This window comes from Ooceraea biroi, chromosome 7 (genome assembly GCF_003672135.1).
Source record: "Ooceraea biroi isolate clonal line C1 chromosome 7, Obir_v5.4, whole genome shotgun sequence".
NCBI classification, from domain to species: Eukaryota; Metazoa; Arthropoda; class Insecta; order Hymenoptera; family Formicidae; genus Ooceraea; species Ooceraea biroi.
The window spans coordinates 1,757,831-1,780,349 of record NC_039512.1 but is presented as its reverse complement, the minus strand read 5'-3'; the positions used below and the strand labels follow the sequence as shown (position 1 = coordinate 1,780,349).

Genomic DNA, 22,519 nt, shown 5'->3' with positions numbered 1-22,519 from the left:
GCATTAACAAAGATAACACGTGCGCGTTCATTCGCAATCGTAATATAATCGTAATTTTCTCGCCGCAATTTTCGCTCGACGTTAATCCCGTCGTTATCACCACGTTCACAGATCGCCGTGTACGTGTACGTATATCGTGCACAATGGTGCGATGTTAATCAAGCAAATGTTAATCGCGTGGAAACCTGCCGTTTCGACACGTGTTATATCGACCATACGTAGCGGATAAACGTTTACGCGTATGTCTCTACGGTCGTTAAAGCTTCAACTTTAAGCAGCCAAGTTTTCCGAGGTCGTCGGGCGACGAATCCGCGGCCTTGACACGTTACAGTTAGATACCGTAACGTTCGCGACGTGTCGTAGTTGTAACGCTATACGCCGCTACAACATGGCCCTCGGCAAGCGGAAGCGTCCTGTACAAATCGTTTATTCGCAGCTATAGCCCAAGTTAAATTAGTTTTGTCGTCAGAAATTAATCGCGCCGCGATGTGTTAAGCGATGTCCCAGCGATGCAACGGTGTCAACATTATCATCGCTTAAATAATTCCGCTTCCATTCCGCGTGCCCGTCCGCGCGGCATCGCGCGACTTCGGAGTAAGCTTCGAAAGTAACTTTGGAAATATTTATATCGCGAACTACGAAGGAAACGGCGCGAGCATTTTTATATTTTATAGTTCGGTAAGACGCGTCACCCTGTCGCTTATTTGTAATCGCAGATCTGTTTTCCGCTTTTTACGTTTTTCTGTCTGCTCTATTGTCCGTATTAAAATATTGCAGCATCGAATTTTGAATCGCAAATTTAACAAGTTGTTGTTGCAGGCACGATCTTACTCCACGACAATCCGACAACTTCCCGAACAACCACGAAGTTATTTCCGTTGTGCAACGGAATGCAAAATGAAAATTCCGGACTGAATGTCGAGATAAACAAGCGAATTAAGTTTCCTCTCGATTGAGCTTGCCGGCCCGCCACTCTCGCGGTTACAAAGGAAAAATGCAATTCCCAGAGTGACACTCTTTGACCGAGCTTTCTCGGTTCCTTTTTCCCGCGATCATTCCGCCTAAACTCTATTTCGGCCTCGGCACGTTTAATAATTTCGCCTCGCCTTCTCCGATAATTCGCGGCAGATGATTGCCTGCATCATTAACATACCAACTTTCTATTAAAACTTAACTCTCAACTTCCCAGCACACATATTCCTGATGAAACTTCATAACGAATTTTTAACGAAATTATTCAACATCATGTCGAAGCGAGATTGACAAACTTCTGGTTCCTCTGATGATGCTCGGAGGTAGAATTTTCTCATAAAATTGCCAAGTTATAAAACTAATGGCGTTTCGGAAGAGTCCAAATTCGAAAAGTAATTTTGCCGCCGCAAGAGTGGAGTCTTCTTCATTAAATAAAATTTCGGAATACGTCTGCGCTATATTATTTCGCTTATCGTCGCACGCGAATGTATCCGCGGAACCATGACGTTTGACATTTGTTTCATATCTTATTCATGACCACGCTTGCAGCTTCAGCAGGAGAAACGGCAAATACACCCTTTCCCCCTGTGTGCTTCTCGCATTAGCATCATGGTAATCTCAGGGACACGAATACCAGTGAGACAAAAGCATCGCGTGGCTAAGTAGCTGCAGGCTGGCTTGCGAGCGCGTTCTGCTTCCCTCGGCTCTGTTGCACCAAGTCGCATCGCGAACGGGAGCAACAGGCGATCGTCAACGACCCCGTCTTTCACAGTCTCAAGAGCACAAAGGCAGGGGTGGCACATCGATCATGCGGCACACTCAATTGTATGCGTCCGCCCATGTCCGCAATTCAGCGTAATGTATCGCTCGTGAAATCGAGGATACAAGGCGCGCTTGCGAATAATCGAATGCGAAATATCGACGAGTGCGATCGGACTTTTTGTTTAATGAGAATGCGCTGTACATGCGCTTGTATTTAGCAACTCAACTCAACTTTGCTGATGCAGAGATTCTCGGCGGGATTATAAACTTGAAAGCAGTACTGAAGAGAGAAATAAAAGCGGAAATAAGGAAATTATCGTAGTTTTCGTTAACTGCGACAAATTGTTTCATACCACATGCTTTTCGTTATACGGCATGCACATGGTGCAAACATAACTTCAGTTGTAGACTGGGCCATATCGGTTAAGCTTCCCGAGTGCGTTGCAGGTACTATGTAGCCCATACGCGCTTACTACGTATGGATATAGGTATCTGTACAATGGGAACACACAACCGACGGGGATTAGGACTGATAAATATTCAGCGAATTCAAATTTCGATGCTACGGACACGAGGAAATGATATCTATATATTTACTCGCGCGAACAAAAAGCCCGACAATCGGCGCAAGGTGCGTTTTTCTGTATTTACGGTGAATCGGAAATTGAACTCGCGTTACATCGGGATTTCAATCCGCATAGCGCATAGCGTTGCATCTACGGGGCAAAAAGCTCAGCGAATAATCTCGTGTTTTTTCACATGACGTTGTAAACTGGTCAGCATAAAAGTCTTTTAACGATTGTTAGACGGGCGCTTTTTGAATCGGCACGCATTCCAACGTACGCACTAATTGCAATAATATGACTGCAATAACGGTTGCGAGACAGAATAACAATCAAATAAATAAACTAATTCAACAAGATAAACTAATAAAACAGGCAAACAATAAAGATCGATGCTTGACGGCCCGGCAGCTTCGAAGCGCATATATATTTTACATTTTGTGTTTTACAAAGATAAATAAGAGAATTACTCCAGACGCGCGAGAAAACGTTAACTGCCTCTATTATCGCTCGGCGTTATCCAGTTTCTTTACTGCGAATAGTCACGACATACGAAGGCCTAGCACATGTTCGAAAAGGGTCTCCATAGATGATGAGGGAGATACCAGGAAGCATCTCTTTTTCTCTTTCTCTCTCGAGGCCTCCCGACAAACAGGGGAGGCCTGGGGTACATGTTGTGAACGATTGTTTCCCTGCGCCCCCGGACACGCGGGCGTAGCTTCCGATGGCCTAATAGCTCCTCTAGTGAAATCTACAGGTCGCCTGTTGCTCCGCTCCGGTCGGTGGTCATCGGGCAGAGGTCGACCCAGATTACCCGCTAACGCGGCGAACGCACCTCGAGCCTCGACCCTCATCTCGCTTTTCGCGCTGATATCGGGCTGTCCGCGCGCACTTATCCGCGACGTGCACCACCTCGGCCGGCTTACGCTCGCCCGTTCTTCGTTCGCCTGCCGCTCGTCCCTGCTGCATTTCAACGCGACGATCAATACTCACCTGCACCCGCCATGCACGGCGCCGTGCACCGCTGCCAGCCCGAGGAAGATAGAGGCGTGGGTGCCGTCCGCGGCTGTGCGCTCGCGGATCCCCGCCAGATGCTCTGGCTAGACCGTCTACGTGCAACCGGCGAACATTACGAATATTCCACCTGGAACCCCGCGATCATGATGCACTGTCGTGTGGATCGCGCAGTCAAGACCTTATTCGAGAACACGAGATTCGCGATGATATTTCTTGGAGTCGGGCAGCCGCTATTCTTAAATTTCGCGATATATCATATGAATGGAGTAATTACTTTCAACGAGGATTGCGGAAGCTATTTATTATGATGATGTAGTATTCATTCTCGTACAGCAATAAATTCTTCGTATCCAGTTTGTGCATGAGAAAGCAATTGCGATATTTAGATTCAGAAAGCGAAAAAATATTTATGACGGTAATCCTCTTTTCTCGTTGCAATGCAAAGTGCATTACTCCGGTGCAGAGTAACGTGTCACACGCAGATACGATAAATACTGACGCTCCAAGCGGAAAAAAACGATATTTTTCATTTCTTCTATTTGACTTCGCCGTTATTCCGCTGTTTATTGTTGCGAATGTAAACTCAGCCTGTGTATCAGAAGTTTGATAGAATTTTCGTACATCGTATTGTTCGGCCAAATAGGCTGAATCGTAATTATGCAAATATACAATCGATTGTCTGTTCCCACGCAACACTCGATGTCGGGTAATCGGCCATTTAGGCGATGCATTGATTACACAATTATCCATTCACGTTGGTTTAGCTACTCGCTCAAACAAATTAAATTGTATTTCCCCTCACAGTTTTGTTAAAAATTTCTATAGAAGGAAAAGATTTTCTTTTGAAATGGCGAACATGTTTTTCGTAACTTTTATGGAAAACCCGAGTAGAATGCAAAAAATTGATCTTCCGGCGTTCCCGTCCAGAAAATATAAGCGCGGTCACCTATGTACTGTGTCACGGTACATAAAACATCTTATTCTCTCAAGGCCCGGTTGTGTTTGACACGTGCCATGTGTTTTATAATAGCAATTTATCATAAAATTCAAAAATAACACACAACGTCCAACAAAAATTATGGATACGCCGTCATGTGTCACGCACCATGTGACACTTACGCTATCACAGAAAGGATGAATCTTATACATATAAATCAGCGGGTCTTTTAAAGTAAAACACGAAATGTGAATCTCTCTTGGTCAAGTGTACACGCGTGTGTATCTTCTTTTACAAAGAAACATTCTTTCGTAAATATAAGATTCTACATAACTTTAGAAAACCATTTAATTTGACTAAACAGACTAATAAAGTAATTACGCATATAGAAACAAAAGTCTGAAAAAGAAACAAATATCAGAAAATTATATATTAATATTGATATTAACTTGAAATATTCTTTATTGCGAAAGGAAAAGCAATTTAAAAAATACATGAATGTCTGAAGTGTTTTTCTATGTTGTGTTGATCCATGATGATGATTAATCATTTCGCGAATTAGTAACACAAACGCGAGGTGTGGAATGTTTGTAATAAATCAAATGTGTAAATTGCGCGCGACGCTCGCGAGAGCATAAATGAAATGTATAATGAAACTGTGCTAAATTATAAAATTGTACAAAACCAACTCGTAGCTGATATACATATAACTCTTTAATATGCTTTAAGAGAAAGAAAAAGTCATATTTTATTAGGTTTAAAACAAATAATATATTGATCATATCATTTTTGAGATTTTTAATATATGGGAGACAAAATCATAAAATGTCATATTTTTCAATTCGTATATCTTTAAAACTAAATTTATTAAACAGCTACGCGTGTTGAGATGTTACAGATCGTGTTCTATCCGTATTCATTTATTATATTTGCACATGGATTACAAAGTCAGTTCAGCAAAGAGTTATATCAGGGCTGAACTTGATGAACTCCACATAGCCTCATTTCCGATGTTCTAGAATATATAAAACTCGTATATATATTAAAAGCCGAGATATACGCTACGTTTCGAACTTTAGTTTGTGAAACACGTGCACGTGTCGGGTAAACTGAGCTTGGCATGCGTAACGACCATAATCGCGCGCGGATCGATGGTGCACTTATGTCTTCTTTTTTTCTGTCTCTCTCTTTAAGCAAACTTTTTATTAATACCTGTCTATCGCAGAGACTGTTTACTGTCGTAGGCATGGATATCGCATTGTCGTTATTAATAGTATTTCTGACGTATAGATAAATGATAAAATAAAAATCGAACGAGTTACCGCAAAGAAGAATGAAATAAAATCTATCAAGCGCAAGAGTGGTATAATATCTCACGAACTGCGTAATTATATTTTCAATGCATTTTGAAGCAAGCTCTTTAAGAATATATAATTTGCTGTGCTGAAAAACATATATCATGTGATGTTGATATTTTAATACATCAGTTATTATAAATACAATATTATGTTTGTCGTAGAAATTGCATTTCACTCTGTTTTCTTTACGTAATTTCAGATTTCATCAGAAATCCTCTCGCAATTCAAAACGCTGCCATGCTTGTACGATTTATTTTTTCAAACATTTTATTTCTGTAGTCAAGAACGTAGTTTTTACAGAATAATTTAACTGAAATGTATGCGGATCGGATTTTCTAATTAAAACTAAAAAAAAGAAGCTCGATTTGCATTTCCAGAATAAAATAGTCGGATACGTATTGCAATACGAATAAGTATTAGGAAAATATATTTACGTATTTACGGAAATTGATCATGCTTGTAGGAACAAATACTTGACGGTAATAAAGAATTGATATCTGATGCAGAAGAGAGAGAACAAAGAATTTATGCAATTTAATCACCGACTACGCGACGAGCGACTCTGTTTGCCAAAAGAAAATATTTTGGATGCATAAAAGGGACGCATAACCACGGGAAAGAATACAGATAGAGTTTTACGAAAACTGGGTTGCATATAGCTCACGATATTGAATATTTTTGATATCGATATACTGTATCTTTGATATTGCTCGATAGTCGATAAATAACTGCGCACAGAGCATTCGCGCGGAGAACGCCGAAAAAGAACTTTGACAATCTATTGTGAATAGACAATAATTGTGCAATATTCAGTTATTTTATAATACATATATAATACAATTTTATAATACATATTAATCCAGTTTACTTATACAGATTCTCGAATATGGATCAAAACGTGCGTACAATACTTCATGATTATTTAATTTTAGGGTAACCGTTAACGTTTACAACGGAATTCGATATGGGGATAACAATTGTCAGTTTTTGTTCTTTGTTCTAAATTTCATGCGTATTATATGTTCAGAATTTTATACATTGCTATAAAAATTAAAAATGTTTTTGAATGTATAATAAAATCGCACAATAAGCGCGACATGACATCCGCAATATGCTTGATTGTCGGGCTTCCTGTCTACAGGATTCGATCGGCTCGAGCTGTAATACCGCACAATAGCAATTTTCATTTTTCGTAAACGACCGCTGGGACATCTCGTTATCTTCCGGCCCTTCGGTTTCCATATTTTCCGATCCCTCCTGACGTGAGCCGCCGACTTCGGGGTCGACCTATTTTTACGGGCACATAATACAAGGGAGAGGTGCGCTACTCACGACGACGATCCGTATTCCATGGAGCATGGAGGACTTCTTGTGTATGCGCCAATGCTTATGTAAATATTAAATTGAAGATACGGCGTGCACTTTCTCTAAGAGCGAGCCGTGTTTGCGCACGTATAAACGGCGCCATTGAAGTATTACACGAGAAATCGATCGTCGTGACAAAAGCGTCGTCTCAGGCCGCTATTGATGTTACTCTCGATAGATCGAACACGCCGTCTACGAGGGGGAAACTACTCCGATGCCGACGTTTTGCATTGCAGATGATGTGCATTGTGTGCAGGGCTAGAACGTTGAAATATTGGAGCACGCGCTTCACGCGGGGCGATGATGATGTGCCCAAACGCACGCGTCCAACAATGATTTATGACTTATTAAATCATCGTAAAATCAACCGCGGCATTTAAACAGTTTGTGCGAATGTATCGGTGCAGCGTTTCACCGTAATTACCGCGATATCAAATAAATGACAGTCGCCTATATTCGCGATTAATATTCGTAATTGATGACTTTGAAATCACGATTATTCTATAAATCAGTTATTATAGCATCACACAGGCTGTCTTTCGAAATGTCAGATTAAATTGTGTACAAATAGGGATTGATGTATCATGGTCGAGGGGTGCTTCTGCTTATCACGTTGTACGTGCTATCTGATTCGATCATCGTTCGAACGATGTCGAAGCTTTTTCGAGGTATAATCAACATCTGTTTCCGTATCTCGACTAATGGCGATTGAAAATCTCGAAGGGATCACCGACGTTGCAATTTGTTCCGTGTTTACCTCGCTTGCCCTTGTTCTCTTCACGGTGGAACGCTAACGGAATAAGCTGCAGTTTCCCTGGTTGCTTTTTGTATTTCTTTTTAAAGGGCAATCTCCGGCCCCAAGATTTTCCGCCGATACTGATTTCTTTTGAGGAAAATTGTTATCGATTTTCGCTTGTTTCACGCCGGACCACGAGCGCGAAATTTTTTTCTTTTCGTCGATTGGAAGTCGGCCACCGCTGTTACCTTTTGACCTATTGCCGACATCTGTAAGATTTATAAAACTTCAATGAGATCAATATTGGCGATATTGAGAAGAAATAAATAAACAAATAAAATTATACACTGACTTAATCCCTTTCTTATTCTTTATCATAAAATTTCTATATTTTCTGAACTTCCTGCAATCTGTTATCGCAAGTATCGTAGTTGGTTTTTTTATTGCATGATTAACTCTTCATAGAGTTTATAAATCTTTATACGCTTGTACTTTATCATCTCTTCCTTAAATCAAGTCTGCATTATGGCTTCTTATCTTATTGAACGTGCAGTCGAGTAGCTGCGAAGCAACGAGATACCGGCATATAAATTTATAAAGCGAGATAAATTTACAAGTTTGTGAGCCGGTCGGAATTCGTTAGCTCCACTCTCGCGGAGCCTTTAATGATGCACGTGGATACCGCGGATTTCATAGATCTCTTCTTCGGACCGAAACGGATTTGAAGGAACCCACATTATTTGAATTTCATGGGGAGCATCCGGCCGGATCGCGCACCACACTTGCGCGAAACTTTCGGCGCACGTGAAGAAAGATAATTCCGTGATTCACGTTCATTCTTATACGACTGTGCCATCGAGGATCTCGTCGATGCTTCTCTCGACAAAAACGAAAGAATGCAATATCAAAACCGTTGACGGAGAGAGCGATCGTTTTCAGTAACGGCGAAGATCTCCGCCGACTTTTCAGACGCGACGTTATTGCGAACGATGACAGCGAATTGCCTGATGAGTAAAAAACCTGAATCACGCTTCTATATTCGCCAAGTCGACACAAGATTCAGCAAATTAATCAGTCGAATGATGAGAGAACTGGGAACCGAGAAAACGAGGCAGTCGTCGCTCGATTTCCCGGCCATATCGACTTCTCACTTAACTGATCTCTCTCTCTTTCTCTTATCAAAGAAGCAATGACGACGTGCGAATCGCACGGTGCGATGGATCCTCTCATCCCGCTACCTTGTACAACCTCATAAATCCCGACCAACATTTGCCATTATCAAGAGGCGCGAGTTGGTGTTTTGAGCGCGAGATATACTGCGTGCATAGCAGTATCGTGAGAGAGTCGCTATCGCGTATTTTTAGCGGAGCTGGATGACATTTTGAAAAATGGTTGCGTTGCCTTTTAACGATACCTTTATACGGAAAATCCTTAATAGCTAAACAATGTTCACGGAACGTGGATTTCTCTGAGAACAATGGTCTTACGATGTGCAAGATGGATTCAATGCGGATTCAATGCAGAAGTATCCCGGAGAGAAAGATTAAAGTAGAAATTGCAGGATTTTTGAATCACGTAAACGGTAGATAGGGATTAGGTGCTTGCAAAAGTTCGTAAGGTCAAATAGATGGATTGCCTTAAAAGATAAGTCATTTTATCGGCGCGGGATCAAATTATTACCCAAAAAGTTATTGACAGCAACGACCACCAATACTTTGATTAAAATATTATTAATAATAATATTCATCTATTATTTATATGCACAATTATCACACTCTACCAAATTGTTAACCTCCACCCGAAGACATTTAACACGGCTTTTTTAAGAGTGGATTTGGCATATTGCGAAGAGTTTTCGACGATTGAAAATCCTTTAGATTTAGAAATGAAAAGTTCTAGCCATTAAAATTTTTTCTTTTCCGAGGAGTTCTATGCTCTTTATATTGTTAATTGGCATATTGCCTAGAGTTCTCGATGATTTAAAATTCGTTAAAACAATAAATGAAACAGTTCTAGCCCTTAGAAATTTTTTCTTTTCCGAAGAGTTCTGTGCTATTTATATTGTTATTTGGCATATTGCCTAGAGTTCTCGATGATTTAAAATTCGTTAAAACAATAAATGAAAAAGTTCTAGCCATTAAAATTTTTTTCTTTTCCGAGAAGTTCTGTGCTATTTATATTGTTAATTGGCATATTGCCTAGAGTTCTCGATGATTTAAAATTCGTTAAAACAATAAATGAAACAGTTCTAGCCATTAAAATTTATATTATACGCTATGCACGCGCTATTTTATTTTATTTTTCACGATAAAATAAATACACAAATGAAAACACAAATTTATCAATATAACCGCACTGACAGCCACTATGACATTCTGACATTCGCAACACGAAGTTCGAGCCAAGCGAGAGAACCAATCAGCGTCGCGGAAAAGAGGCCTCAATATTCGATAAAAAAGAACTTCACGATGTTAACACGCCTTTTTTAGAATAGGATTAATAAATAAATAAGTTTAATATCATACAAACGTTTGCAAGCACTTTTATAACCAAAGATTCCATGATTGAATATTTCGAGTAAACAAAGTGGGAAAAATCTAAATTTATGAGAAATATTCGACTATTGGAATGTTCGCAGATCTGTCTGCGACGTTTATTCTGCTATTCGGAACTTTCGTTGTGACAACTGCAATTTCTCTCAGCACGGTACGTCGAACGTCGTCGTTCAATTTTGCTCCCCTGTTCGATTTTTAACTCTGGGTACGCGGGGGCACGTCAGGAGTTGTTCAGCGACAATTTTACGGCTCGAGAAAGCCGGCTCGTCCCAGGGAAGGTACGAGACTTCGTTCAAGTAGTTGATCAAGCCTCACGAAAGTAGTTCGTACATAGTTTGGATTCTTGTAAATTACAGCCGCGGGCAAACGGGCTCCTCCAATCACGTTTTTGCGAGGCAGCCGATTAACAGCGATTGATGGAGATTACAAAGTTGGTAGATGATATTCGTAATCGATGATTCCTCCAGTTTATTGAAATCGAAAATAAAAAGCAAGAAGATTACAAGTAAAAAGCATGGAAAGTGTTGCAATTGTAAATTATTTTAATTAGCAGATGGTCGTTAATTTTTAATTATTAATATTTTACACAGTCGTAATACTGCTGCAGGTAACGAATTCGAGAATTAAATTCGGATTAAATTCTGGTTAAATACTCGCTGAAATTAAAGCAAAATAAATCTAGCCCGCGTTACTTGGAAGGTAAAATTAATTGAGCTCTCATCAGCAGCGAATTAATTTTAGGCGCAAAAGCGACGATTACGGGAACATCGCGTTTTGAATCTATAAATTTTCTGCAATTTCGAGTCTTGCATTCTATTTGCATATGGAACGAGTAGAACGCAGTTCCATTTTGTAGCAGCTCGTGAATAATCGCCAGTCTGACACCGATGAGACCAAACTTCTCGCGTCGCGCTTTTTCGAGCAGCATTCCGCTGATCGAAATTACGCTTTTATAGTTAATCACGGCGCGGAAAGGATCGTTTTTCGCGATCTTAATTTGAATCGCGTCGATTACCGGGAAGCCACAGCAGCGGCGGCAGACAAATTGACGTCGTTTAACACGATCAACAATGAACTTATCCGACCGACTGTGAATCCATTTATCTTTCTGAAAGCGATGGGCCACGAGAATTCAACTGGTCGCGATCACTAATGACTTTTTCGCTAATTCCCGCTTGCTCGGGAGTCAAACTAAATGAATGTCGTTTTCATCTTTGTACTTCTTGCAACTGAAGAACTTGCAACTGGATAGTTAAAATTGGTTTAGAACGACACTTTATATCCATCTCTATTGCAATGATTTTGAGAGAGAACAAAAAGTTATTATTTTATTTACTGTTATAGATATTATACATTTTATACATTTTGTATTATATATTCTATTATATATAACGCAAAACACAATACAATTCTCAAATTTTATTTAAATAAATTTTTATATATTTCTTGATATTATTCCCTTATGCGTCATAAAATATTTATAAAACTCCCAACGTTGTATTCGTCAATCACAATTGATAGACGCTTCGTCGCGTTAGCATTTGAATAAAAAAAACTAGACATGTGGTTTCCATTAGTTTCACGTTTTCACTGCGAACTGCGAATGAAAACACGCAACGAGTGCAGCGCGAAAATAGCTTTTAATTACTGTCTCTCAATATGAAAAACCAAACAACGATTAAATGCAGCAAAAAGATTTAATTAGCGCCACTAGTGATGGTTGCGCGTTTTGCCTCGCTAATTAACGATGGCGAGTAAAATTGTTATTTTTTCTGCATTGCTTTTTTACGTGAATTGTTTTATGATAATAACAATTAATTGCTTATAAAATGATATATTTGTCGTTAATTAAGAGCTCTAATTTAAGAAATACAGTTGCTTTTTCTTACGTCAACATAGCAAAGAACTTATAAAACTATCGTGGCATTTTTGATCGTCAGATTTGATGTGAGAGAATTACGTGGCTATTATACGGCGTCACTCTCTACTTGCTTAATCCGAAATATTATAAAAGTAAGGTTTTCTTTATTTGAAAAATTTCGTACTCACTTCTTCCGCAATTATTTTCACAAAGGGTATGAAAATTGCGAATCTGTTTACTTTCAATAGCGCATTATCGATTGAAGTCCTTAATCGAATTGTCGAATGAAGCAGTGATAAAGATTTCAGATTAACGCGATGTAATGGCATCGCTCTATTCGGGTTACTGTGACTCTGCCTGATTCGAGACTTGATCTTTCTTCGTTCTATTGAGGCTCCAGCATGTGCTCGCAGAAACCAGCGCATCTTCAAAAATCGATTAAGCTGCTGCGAAGTCTTCTATCTTCTGTGTGGCAGTCGTAGATAAGGAGTAAAAGGTAATGCTTCGGAAAGCTCGTGTAAAAGCTGCGGATGAATTATTCTAACAGTGCAGCTTAACTAAGAGATTTTATCGAACTACTGTTTCTCTTTTCATGTTCCATTAACTCGCATTCGGTGCAATCGAGAAATAACATTTGCAATACTTTAGTGCTATCAGCATAGTTAATTCATTGAACTCATTAGCATTCACTACGCCACTTTGTTGCATTATTTCATTATGGCGTTATTATCGCGTTCGCGATATTTTTCGTAATATGCACACACAGTTATTATTTTGACAATTATTATTATAATATGTTTTATAAAGGATCAGCAATTTTATTAACAGCAATTATCTTCTATTATTTAATTGTTGCCTCATTTCTGTTACTTAACCGAGCATTTAAGTTGCTCGGAAAATATATATTGAAAATATACTTTATAGTCCAACTACTATCCTACAATAATATCTGGATCCTGTCCACAGCTTTTCTCCAATGGTACCTCGGTAGCGAAAATAGTTTTGACTGCATACAGTCGATATCTTAACAATGAAATACGATTACATAATATGACATAAGAATTCGTCTTGCAATATCTCGGCATAAAAATAGGTGACGACAAGGATTTTATAACATAAAAGATCTCATAAATCTCTGTGGATTTGGAGTTCATATTTTATATACCTTCAGCTACAAACAGAAAACATAGTCATAACTAAATCCACCATCACACATACACGTATAGGATATACTCAGTGCTGCAAACTAATATTACGTAATCGCACTTAAACTAACTAAAAATCAACACAGAGAAAACTTCGAATTTAGAAGTTTTATTGAAACTTCTAAGACATTTAGACATCTGTCAAGCACTGTTATTTTTACTGTCACATTGTCGCACTGTTATACTTAGCGCAAATGAGTTTCACAAAACTTACAGCAAACAGAGACATGGTAATTCATTTTCGTCCAAGTCTAACGCAGTATACGTTTATTATTCTTCGCGGAGACATGATTAAATTTTCCTAGACGAGTTAACAAGAAACTCGGGATTCCAGCTTGAAATATATGCTGTGCAAGAAAGCGCATCCTCAACTCGCGAGGGCTAAAGAAGTAAAGTCAGAGAGGCACTCTTAACCACATCCACTGAGGGATCTTTCCTGCTTGCGAAACGACCCCCGTTGTCGCTTACGAAAAAGAATACCCCTAGGAAAAATCAGTTGATTAAATCTGACACGAAGCACATCGGTCAGCCTCAACTAGCCACACGTGTTACGTAATACATCCGCACTTGAAATAAATCTCGGCTTTGGGTTAATAGGGGTTTGTTTGCACGCTGTTGGATTAGCTCAGAATCTCGACTCGGGAAATGGAGAATAAATAGAGGAACCCTTTCACGTGAGTTTCCTTACTTGGCTCTGTACGAGATTACTCCGAACAAGAATGTCGGTCGATACATTTGCGTATGCCAGCTGATAATGGAACTCGGGAGGAAAGTCGAATTCGCACTACGGTTCGAGTGGAAAAAAAAAACGAATCGAGGGCGAAGACGGAAGTACTCGCTGCGAAATAAAAAGTACGAAGCGAAGTCGTACTTCGCGCCGAATAATTTCCTGTTTTTATTACTGCCAGACGTCCGTGCTTCGCGAAGTATGTATATACGTATGTACATCGCCGAACATTCATCGTCATCTGTTGCTTGACACGTAACCGCAAGTTTCTTTCAACTTTTACAGATATTAAATGTCTTTTTGCTCGCAGTATTTCAGCGCGCCGTGTTTGCTGTGACTTGTTACTCGTAGAAACGGCTGCTGCAACTTTGAATATAGATAAGCGCTCCGAACAAACGTCTCATTTATTTATATTGTTCGAGGTAGCTTCCGCGACAAGTAAAAGCAACAGCGGTTGCTCCACTTTGTCCATACGACCCAGTACCCGGTTTTTTCTCCACTCGGCGAGTCCGGACGAGCTGCGCGAAAACCGAGACATTGCTATTTTCACTGCGCGTGCGAGTTGAATAACAACGATCGGGTTTCTCGTCTACAGGTATGCCGGACGGGCCATTGTATCTGTCCCTTTTTCCAAGCGACTCGGAAATGCAGTTTTATGCCAGCGAAAGACACACGAGACGTTCCTGAACCGCCGCTTTTATTTTACGATGGCGAATTTTCTCGACTCTTTGTTCCTTTGCAATCATTTCTAGATATTAACATTTTCCTGCAATTCCTAGTACAATATCCAATATCCAATAATGTCCAACTGATTATTCACATTGCCTATTGTCAAATCTCAAACTTTTTAAGATAATTTTATTTCATCTTTTGGTTTTGTAAAAATGGTTTCTTTTCTACGATGAAATATATGCGATAAGAGATTCTTATTTTACATTGCATAATTATATTCCAATCTTATTTGAAAATAATTAAGTTGTTACGCCGTTTTGAAATTTTCGCTCTCCACGTCGCTCGCGATCCCACAAACAGAATTACAATCATGGTTCCGCATATTGTAAGTTCTCGCGTGTCGCAACTTATTCTCTCGCCATCTTGGCAGCACGACAAAGAGGCCTGCCGAGAACGCGTAGATAGCTCAACAGGTAGCTTTGAGTACGTACCCTCGTGCTCTCTTCCCTTCTGCTTCTCGCCGTATTTTTCTGCCGTTCTTTCATATTTTACACACTGCGCTGGCGAGCGCTGTCACGCCTATATGCGTGGGTACGCTTTCCGGTGCTGATACCTTCCACGCCGTTTCACCCTTTGACATCGAATTCGATTGAATTTTCGTGGAATATATGTATGTGCGTATCCCGCGAACGTGATAAACGAGTTTAAATAAACCCAGTTGTGTACGCGACGCGCATTGGTTTATTTTTCAAATGTACGTCGGTTTTGTACGGTTGAATTTTCGTAAGGTATCAGTTTTACGAATGAACGCATTGCGACTTACTGCGAACAGTGACGAACATTTAAAAAAATATGATATATGATCCTTTCACAAACTTTATCTAAATACAGTAAAAATTTGTTTTAAAATCTCTCACAAAACTGATAGTAAAAAACCTTGGTGGTATAATTATATTATATACATGAAATAATATAATATGTGCCATAAATAATATTATATATATAGGTCATTTTATAATATTCATTACAATATTCATACGTATATATGAATTTTAGTTGCTTCTTGTTTAAATTTTATAAAAGTCTAATTTATATTAATCCTTAATTATCCTTATTTTTGACGAAAAAAGGAAAATCAGATGGATCTATATAATATGAATATTGCTACAAGAAAATAAAAATGGAAAACGTAACGAAGATAATTATTATTTACTATGCTCTATTTTAGCAGCTATTTCGTCGGAGCATCAGCTTCCGATCGAAACTGCACCATTTCCAGACCGAAAGCGCAGAACACAGGTATCATGAAGAAGCTAATTAGAATCGCGTGCGCTCATTAATGACACGACAACTGTTACCCGACACTTTATTCCGCACTTGTCAATGCACAATTACACGCGCGATGCGTCTCGAACGAGCGAATAAAGCACAGTTTGATGCACACCGACGCGACGAGAGTAGATGCTGTGCAATCAAACACGATATGCGAATATGAAAAAAAATCAAAAGCGACATTTTAATTCACCAGTGGTGAATTGTAAGTTCCTCCTACCTCCAACTCATTGTTGCAGTCGCTTTCCATTTCGCAATCAGTGCATTTCAAAGGCTACATTAAAGAAAAACAGGAAAGAAGGAAACTTCAGAAACATTCTTTTTTTGCCATACCTGCTATGACGTTTATTTCCTATTTCTCACGTGGTAAATACAATTTAAAGCTCTCAACCTCCTTTCAAGCGGAGTCTTGCTTCAGACAAGTACTTCGGAAGTGGAAAACGCGCCGCGAACGAGGGACTCTTCTTCTTCGTCGTCTTGTTTTTGTGTTTCAGGAAGTAACGAGCGTCCCCGCGGGACTCGAGTGACGATGGCATCATGACGCGTCCCGTCAATAGCGCTGTCAAAGTTGCATCGTCCGTCCTCGCAGGATCTCGAGATTCTGAATGTGTCGTTAGTAGCACGTCCGACGCTCGTTTCGATGTTACTGGAACATGTTTCGACTGGCTGTTTTAAAAAGGACGGTGTATTCTCTCCGTCTATGAGGTGCTTCGATTCAATATAACATGTTCTGAACGTCATGTGTGACTCGTGTGATAAAAGTTCCTCCAGCTCGTAGTCGTCATCCGTCCTCACGCCGTCGGGCTTGTCTCTGCTCGAAACATTTGTGTGAGACTCAATCACATACGTCAGATTGATTTTTTTGCTTCTAAAGGACATTGCACTGTCCAACGAACTTGAATCCTCATCTGCGTAAATTCGTTCATTGAAGTTAGAATGGAATTTTGCCTAAATTTCGAATAATTTTCTATTGTGAATGTTTTGGGGAAGAAACGTATGGTATAAATGAAATAGGTGGAATATTTTATTCAATCAAAGAATCAAAAATATATTTAATATACTCGTAGAGTGGCACACGGAATTTTAAAACTTCACGAATCGGAAAAAGCAATTTACACATTCAAAACGCGAAATTCGATATTTTTTACTGTCGAATGAACAAATCTTCCGAAAAAGTTTAGTCTTCCGTGCGCATTATTTTTTAATGAATAACTCTATTTGCGGAGAGATTGCTTTTACGCTTCCGAAGCAATTTTTGAAATTATCGATTAAATTTTCGTCGAGTTAGTAATAAATTCCCTACAAACAACGCATTCCGATACCTATCTCGCACCGATCGAGGATCTCGTCCTCCGGATAATCGGAGAATGACGGCGCATCGTCGCCCTCGCTGCGCGTCGTTCTCCTAATTCCTGAAGTTGTTATCGCGCCGTTCCCCTCAAATCGTCCAGGCTCCTCCTCGCTCCGAGGCGATAACCTTCGAAGAGCACCCTTCAGGCATCGATCCTCACCGAACGTGACTTCGCGCAGAGCACGATTCAGCTGGTCGATTAGATCTCGGATGTAAGACAACGTAGGGGTGTCACCTTCCTCCTCGCTGATGTTCGCGGCGGCTCGCAGCTCCTCGAGCGCTTCTGCGAACGACAGCTCATTTTAGGGATGGTCATGCGCCGAGCACCCTTCCTCCGTAATTTTGCACGAACATTCACGTCGGTTTTACGCAAACACGAGAGACGAGTCCGCCGCCCCTTAAATTACCGAGCGATTTCAACGAAGCGATACCGTATTGGATGTATACTCGTCCGCTAAATTGAATCTCGATTACGGGATATAGGTCAATTTCGTTCCGTTCCTACAAATAGCTAGGTACATCGCGTATTTTTCCACAATTTTGCAAATGAGTCTGTAAAATATACAAGCCAGCGTTTAAAAAAGGTTACATCTACACGTATCTGTATAAATCTGGAAGATTGCATTTTTTCATTGCGGATATGCATACTACCCACTGATGATCTACATTTCGACGTTCTCACGAGCACAGCGAGGTAAAACCTCGTCGTCATGGTAAAGTGTCAGCGTATATATTAAAGAGAAGTGTTATATTTCTCACTCTGTTTCTTGCTCCTGTTTTTTCTTTACTCCTCTCTTTTACAGCTCAGCCGCATATCTCTGATAAAGCCAAGTACTTTACACATTTTTTAACGTAAAATTGTAGAAAATTGTGCGTTATATTTTTAGACGTCGCTAAAAGCGACGCAGCTGCGCAACGTAATATCGCATCGTGAAAAAAATTTCAGAAAAAAGTTAAGTACTATCTCGAACAGCGAACTATAAAATTCCGGGAGAGGAACGTGGTATTTGGCAACCGTGCAGTGTGTCTGCAATTTCGTTTGGTTCCGCCAAAAAATCCGGCCGGGAGAAAGAGCGCGACACTTTTGCGAGGATACTCTCGCGAGGATTCAGTTTGGAACAGCGACAGTTTGAGAAATAGAGTCATCACCAACCGGCGAAACGACCCAGCATCGCCAGGCACTGCGCCCGCAGCAGGCTGGCATGAAAGATCCACCTCTTCGAGTTCGCCTCTTCCGCGCATTCGCGACATTGCGCTGCCTTGCGTAACGCCCTGCTGTATCTCCCCATCTCCAAGTGGCAACGTCCGATCTCGTGATGAATCCAGGCTCGCGGAACCGGATGCTCGATGTGTACAGACAAATTTTCCCAGGCGCGTGCGGCCGCTTCTAGATGACTGAAGCTGAGATGCACCTTGCCCAAAGTCATCAAGGCACGCGACAGAAGGACGATATCGTTGGTACTCTTCGAGAGACGCACCATCGCGGCGACCGTGCTGCAAGCACGATCGTGCCTACCCAAAGCCGTGTGGATGAGAGACAAGTAGCGGTAGGCCGGTATTTTGTGTCGACATGGATCCTCCAGGCCAGATGATAACGTCAACAAGTCCTCGGCGAGCCTCAGAGAAGATCTCATCTTCCCAGCATTGAAACTAGCTCTGAGACTCTTCAGCATCCTGTCGGCGCGACTGTTCATGTGCTGCAATATCGTTCTGGATTGGGTCACGTGCGAAGTTAACGATTTCAGCGCGGCGGAGCTTCCACGAGAAGTCCTCTTGCGAACATCAAGATATCTGAAACGAGGGATAAAGACATCCGGCGACCGAAATGTTGAAGTGCTTTTCTTTAAATTAATATTTGGAACTTCAAATTTTATCAAGAACGAAAGCCTCTTAAGAACAAATTAAGCTTTTAGAATACAATTAAGTAAAATGAACCTTCACCGTTCGTTTACATCAGACCTTCTAAAACTTGAAGACCTTTTTTAAATTCTACTTTCTCATCTTGGATTTTATTTTAAAATGTTATTAACAAGCTGGATTTGAAACTGGAATTTTAAAAAGCTGCGATAAATGGACAGAACTGAATAGCAAATTCGCGAGGGAATCTTCAAAGCTTATAAAAGCAGTAAATTCACGATATAATATGAATCTGTATTAAACGTAAAAGGATTAATTATATATTTAAACCTGAGAATGTCGGGAGCGATCGACAGACCACCAGGAGGCTTCGGAACATCGCAAAGTGTCGTGTTCTCGGAGCACGAAGTTTCCCGCAAGACCGCGTCATCCCTCACATTTACCGGAAGCCTCGCTGAGCTTTTCTCCGGACTATTCCACGAGCTTATCGTGGCCGCGGTACGTCGCGCTGCCGCACTGTGGCTGCTGTCATGCGAGCACACGGTGGCCGCTCGGTGATATAGTACCAATGCTGATTCGTACTCGCCACTGTGCAAGTTACATGCGCAAAATTTTAGATCGTGTTCGTTAAACTTTTATCATTAATCCTTGGCGCACATTGTACGCAGACGGTTCGCTACAATATTCAGACCCTTAAAAATTTATAGAGCGATAGCCATCATTTATAAATGCCCACTAAAATTTGGTAATCGATATTTGATATAAACATATTAAATGTAAGGATAAATGTTCAAAAAGAATAATAAATATCGACTTTGCAAAGTAACATTCCCATGGAATGTTCTTTCATGAATACCACATATTGGCAATATTTCCGATATTCTCCATGACCCATTTCCTCCAGGAACGATCAAAATGCTTAAATTTATGACAAAAATAATATTGAAGTAAGTTTTAAATTTGAAACCTTTGGTACAATAAAGTTATTTTATCGATAATAATTTTACAATATAGCTAATAAAAGTTTATGCGCAAGTTAATTTAATTAAGATATAAAAGAAAGCTAAAAATGTTTAATCAAACAGAAAGAGATAAAAAGAGACAATATTATCCTACTTTTGCTAAAATTATTAATTTAATAAATGCTTTAATTATTGTTTTATCAAAATGTTGTTTAACAATACGTGGTGCAGAGTTTCAAACAAAGGACTTTTCTGTTTTTCGAAGAACCTTTTCATTGCATCTATGTACACGTCCATCATTCTGTATCCATATAAAATATCGACACTTTTGACATAACTAAGCTAATAGAAATACATCGTGATCACTTCTACACATTTATATGTCCAGATTCAATCCAAGTTGAAAATTACAGAATGTCAAAGAGACACAGTGGATTTTTTTCTCTTATTGTTCGGCATCATAAGCGCGCATATTTTTAAACAAAAATAGGACGTATCGAGAGGTCGGCCGATTTGGATTTTCCTCCTGAAAGAAAGAAGCGAAAGGAATTAAGAGCCTAATGTGCTTTCGGTGTAAGCCCGAAAATGACGATCCATCCTGGAATTATCCATCGTGGACCGTCGGGATTAGCGCCACGCACGCGTCAAATTAGCTGAGCTAATCAAAAGTCGTGAAATATGAAGCGTGACGTGAGATTAATGCCATCCCTAGCACTTAATGCCATTAACAAAGTATTGATTGCGTTACCGCTGATACAGATCATCCGCTTGACGATGCAGGGCTTGTGCATATTGACGATCATTTCCACGTAACAGCTTCGAAGCGCATGCTTTTACTTGAAGACGTGCACGACTCTCCGCACTCTCCACCGTCTGCTTGGTGATGTTGAGATCTTGCACGGCGCTGTCAAGTTTCCATCTGGTAGAGACAGCCATTCATGTCACACATTTATTTGTAAGTCTCCCGATCGAGGGTATCGCAGCGATTTGTTTTTCAGTCGGAAGCGTTCGGTGACCAATTTCGCTCGTTTCGATCGATTCTTCATTACCGCATACCGGCGATACTCTATGGACCGTTTGGCGACAATATGTCATCGTTGCAAATCGAAATAATCATACGAATATAATTACCTCTACACGTGTACCTGTGCATCGATCGTGCGTTCCACCGGCTAAATGTTTTCTCTGCTAAATTGAATGTTAACATAATTTTATAGAATAAATATAGTCTTTATGAAAAAGAGGAATAATAGCAATTTTGAGAAAGAAAATGAAAGATACTAGAAAGATATAAAATAAAATAGCAAAAGCTATTGTAACTGCTACGCGGAAAAGCTTCGATAAACGCACCGTGTATGAGAGGTAATCCATCTTCGTAAATTTCATGCGTACATCTGACAACAACACATTACACCCGCGCTTCATGGCTGATCTAAGCTATCCGTCTCGAGTTATTTTATTTTATTCTAGCCGCACGATTCAAGAAAAATGTGCATCACGAGATACGATATATTTCTCACATGTCGATCAAACATCGAACTTACACGTAAACAGGATATACGAAGGCCCATATGAAATTTCAAGCCGCAACCGCGATATACATTTCGCCGGTTGCATCCAATTTTCATCACGAATCGTGAAAATTTCGATGTATCATTTCCTCCTGCTATCTCCTCTCTCCCTCTTCCGTCTCCGATAAATTACTATATTGTCCCGGTGGCTAATTAATTATTCTTGTCAATTAACAGTCGGCATACCGTTGCGGTAAAATGTGGCCAGAGAGAGGTAGATGGGGGAGAAAGGTGGGGGAGGCGCGGCAGGAATGAGAGTGGAATTTCAGGCGTGTAATGATCAAAAAAAGGAAAGAGGAAAAATAAAGGAAAGAAGGAGGATCTGGAGTGCCGGTGCGGTAAGGAGATTTCCGCTACGGTGCTTCCGGTAGCTCCACGGACGGCCAGAATGTTGCTCGCCTCGGATTGGCAGGCGCGATGTCGTTATTGGAAAACGACCGTGCATCACGGCGAGATGGGCCTGTCAGGCGTTACCGGATTGGAACGTGAGAGTAACGAGATAGCGCGATGATGCACGGCGAATAAAGAGAGAGATGACCCCGTGTGCGGTCGCGATTACGTAAATCGGCAAACCAGCTGCGAGGTCGGTCGAGGATTTTTAACATCGCTGTGTGACAGCGCGGGAAAACCTGCCTACGGGCGCTCGACGATGCAATCCCAATATTTAATCTCTTAACATCGCACTCGGAACGAAAAGCGCTTGATAAAAATCTTAA

At 40.4% G+C, this 22,519-nt stretch overlaps 2 protein-coding genes across 2 annotated transcripts in view; one reads left to right on the top strand and one right to left on the bottom strand.

Moving 5' to 3' along the window:
• Positions 1-22,519, top strand: part of LOC105277688 — a 72,255-nt gene that overhangs the window by 34,551 nt on the left and 15,185 nt on the right. The gene's annotated exons all lie outside the window — the stretch shown is intronic.
• Positions 16,383-21,193, bottom strand: LOC105277687. The gene is given in 6 exon segments (XM_020031127.2): positions 16,383-16,643; positions 16,645-16,970; positions 17,385-17,696; positions 18,567-19,204; positions 19,601-19,858; positions 20,981-21,193. Coding segments are annotated over 6 exon segments (1,917 nt in total). The 5' UTR covers positions 21,169-21,193; the 3' UTR covers positions 16,383-16,448.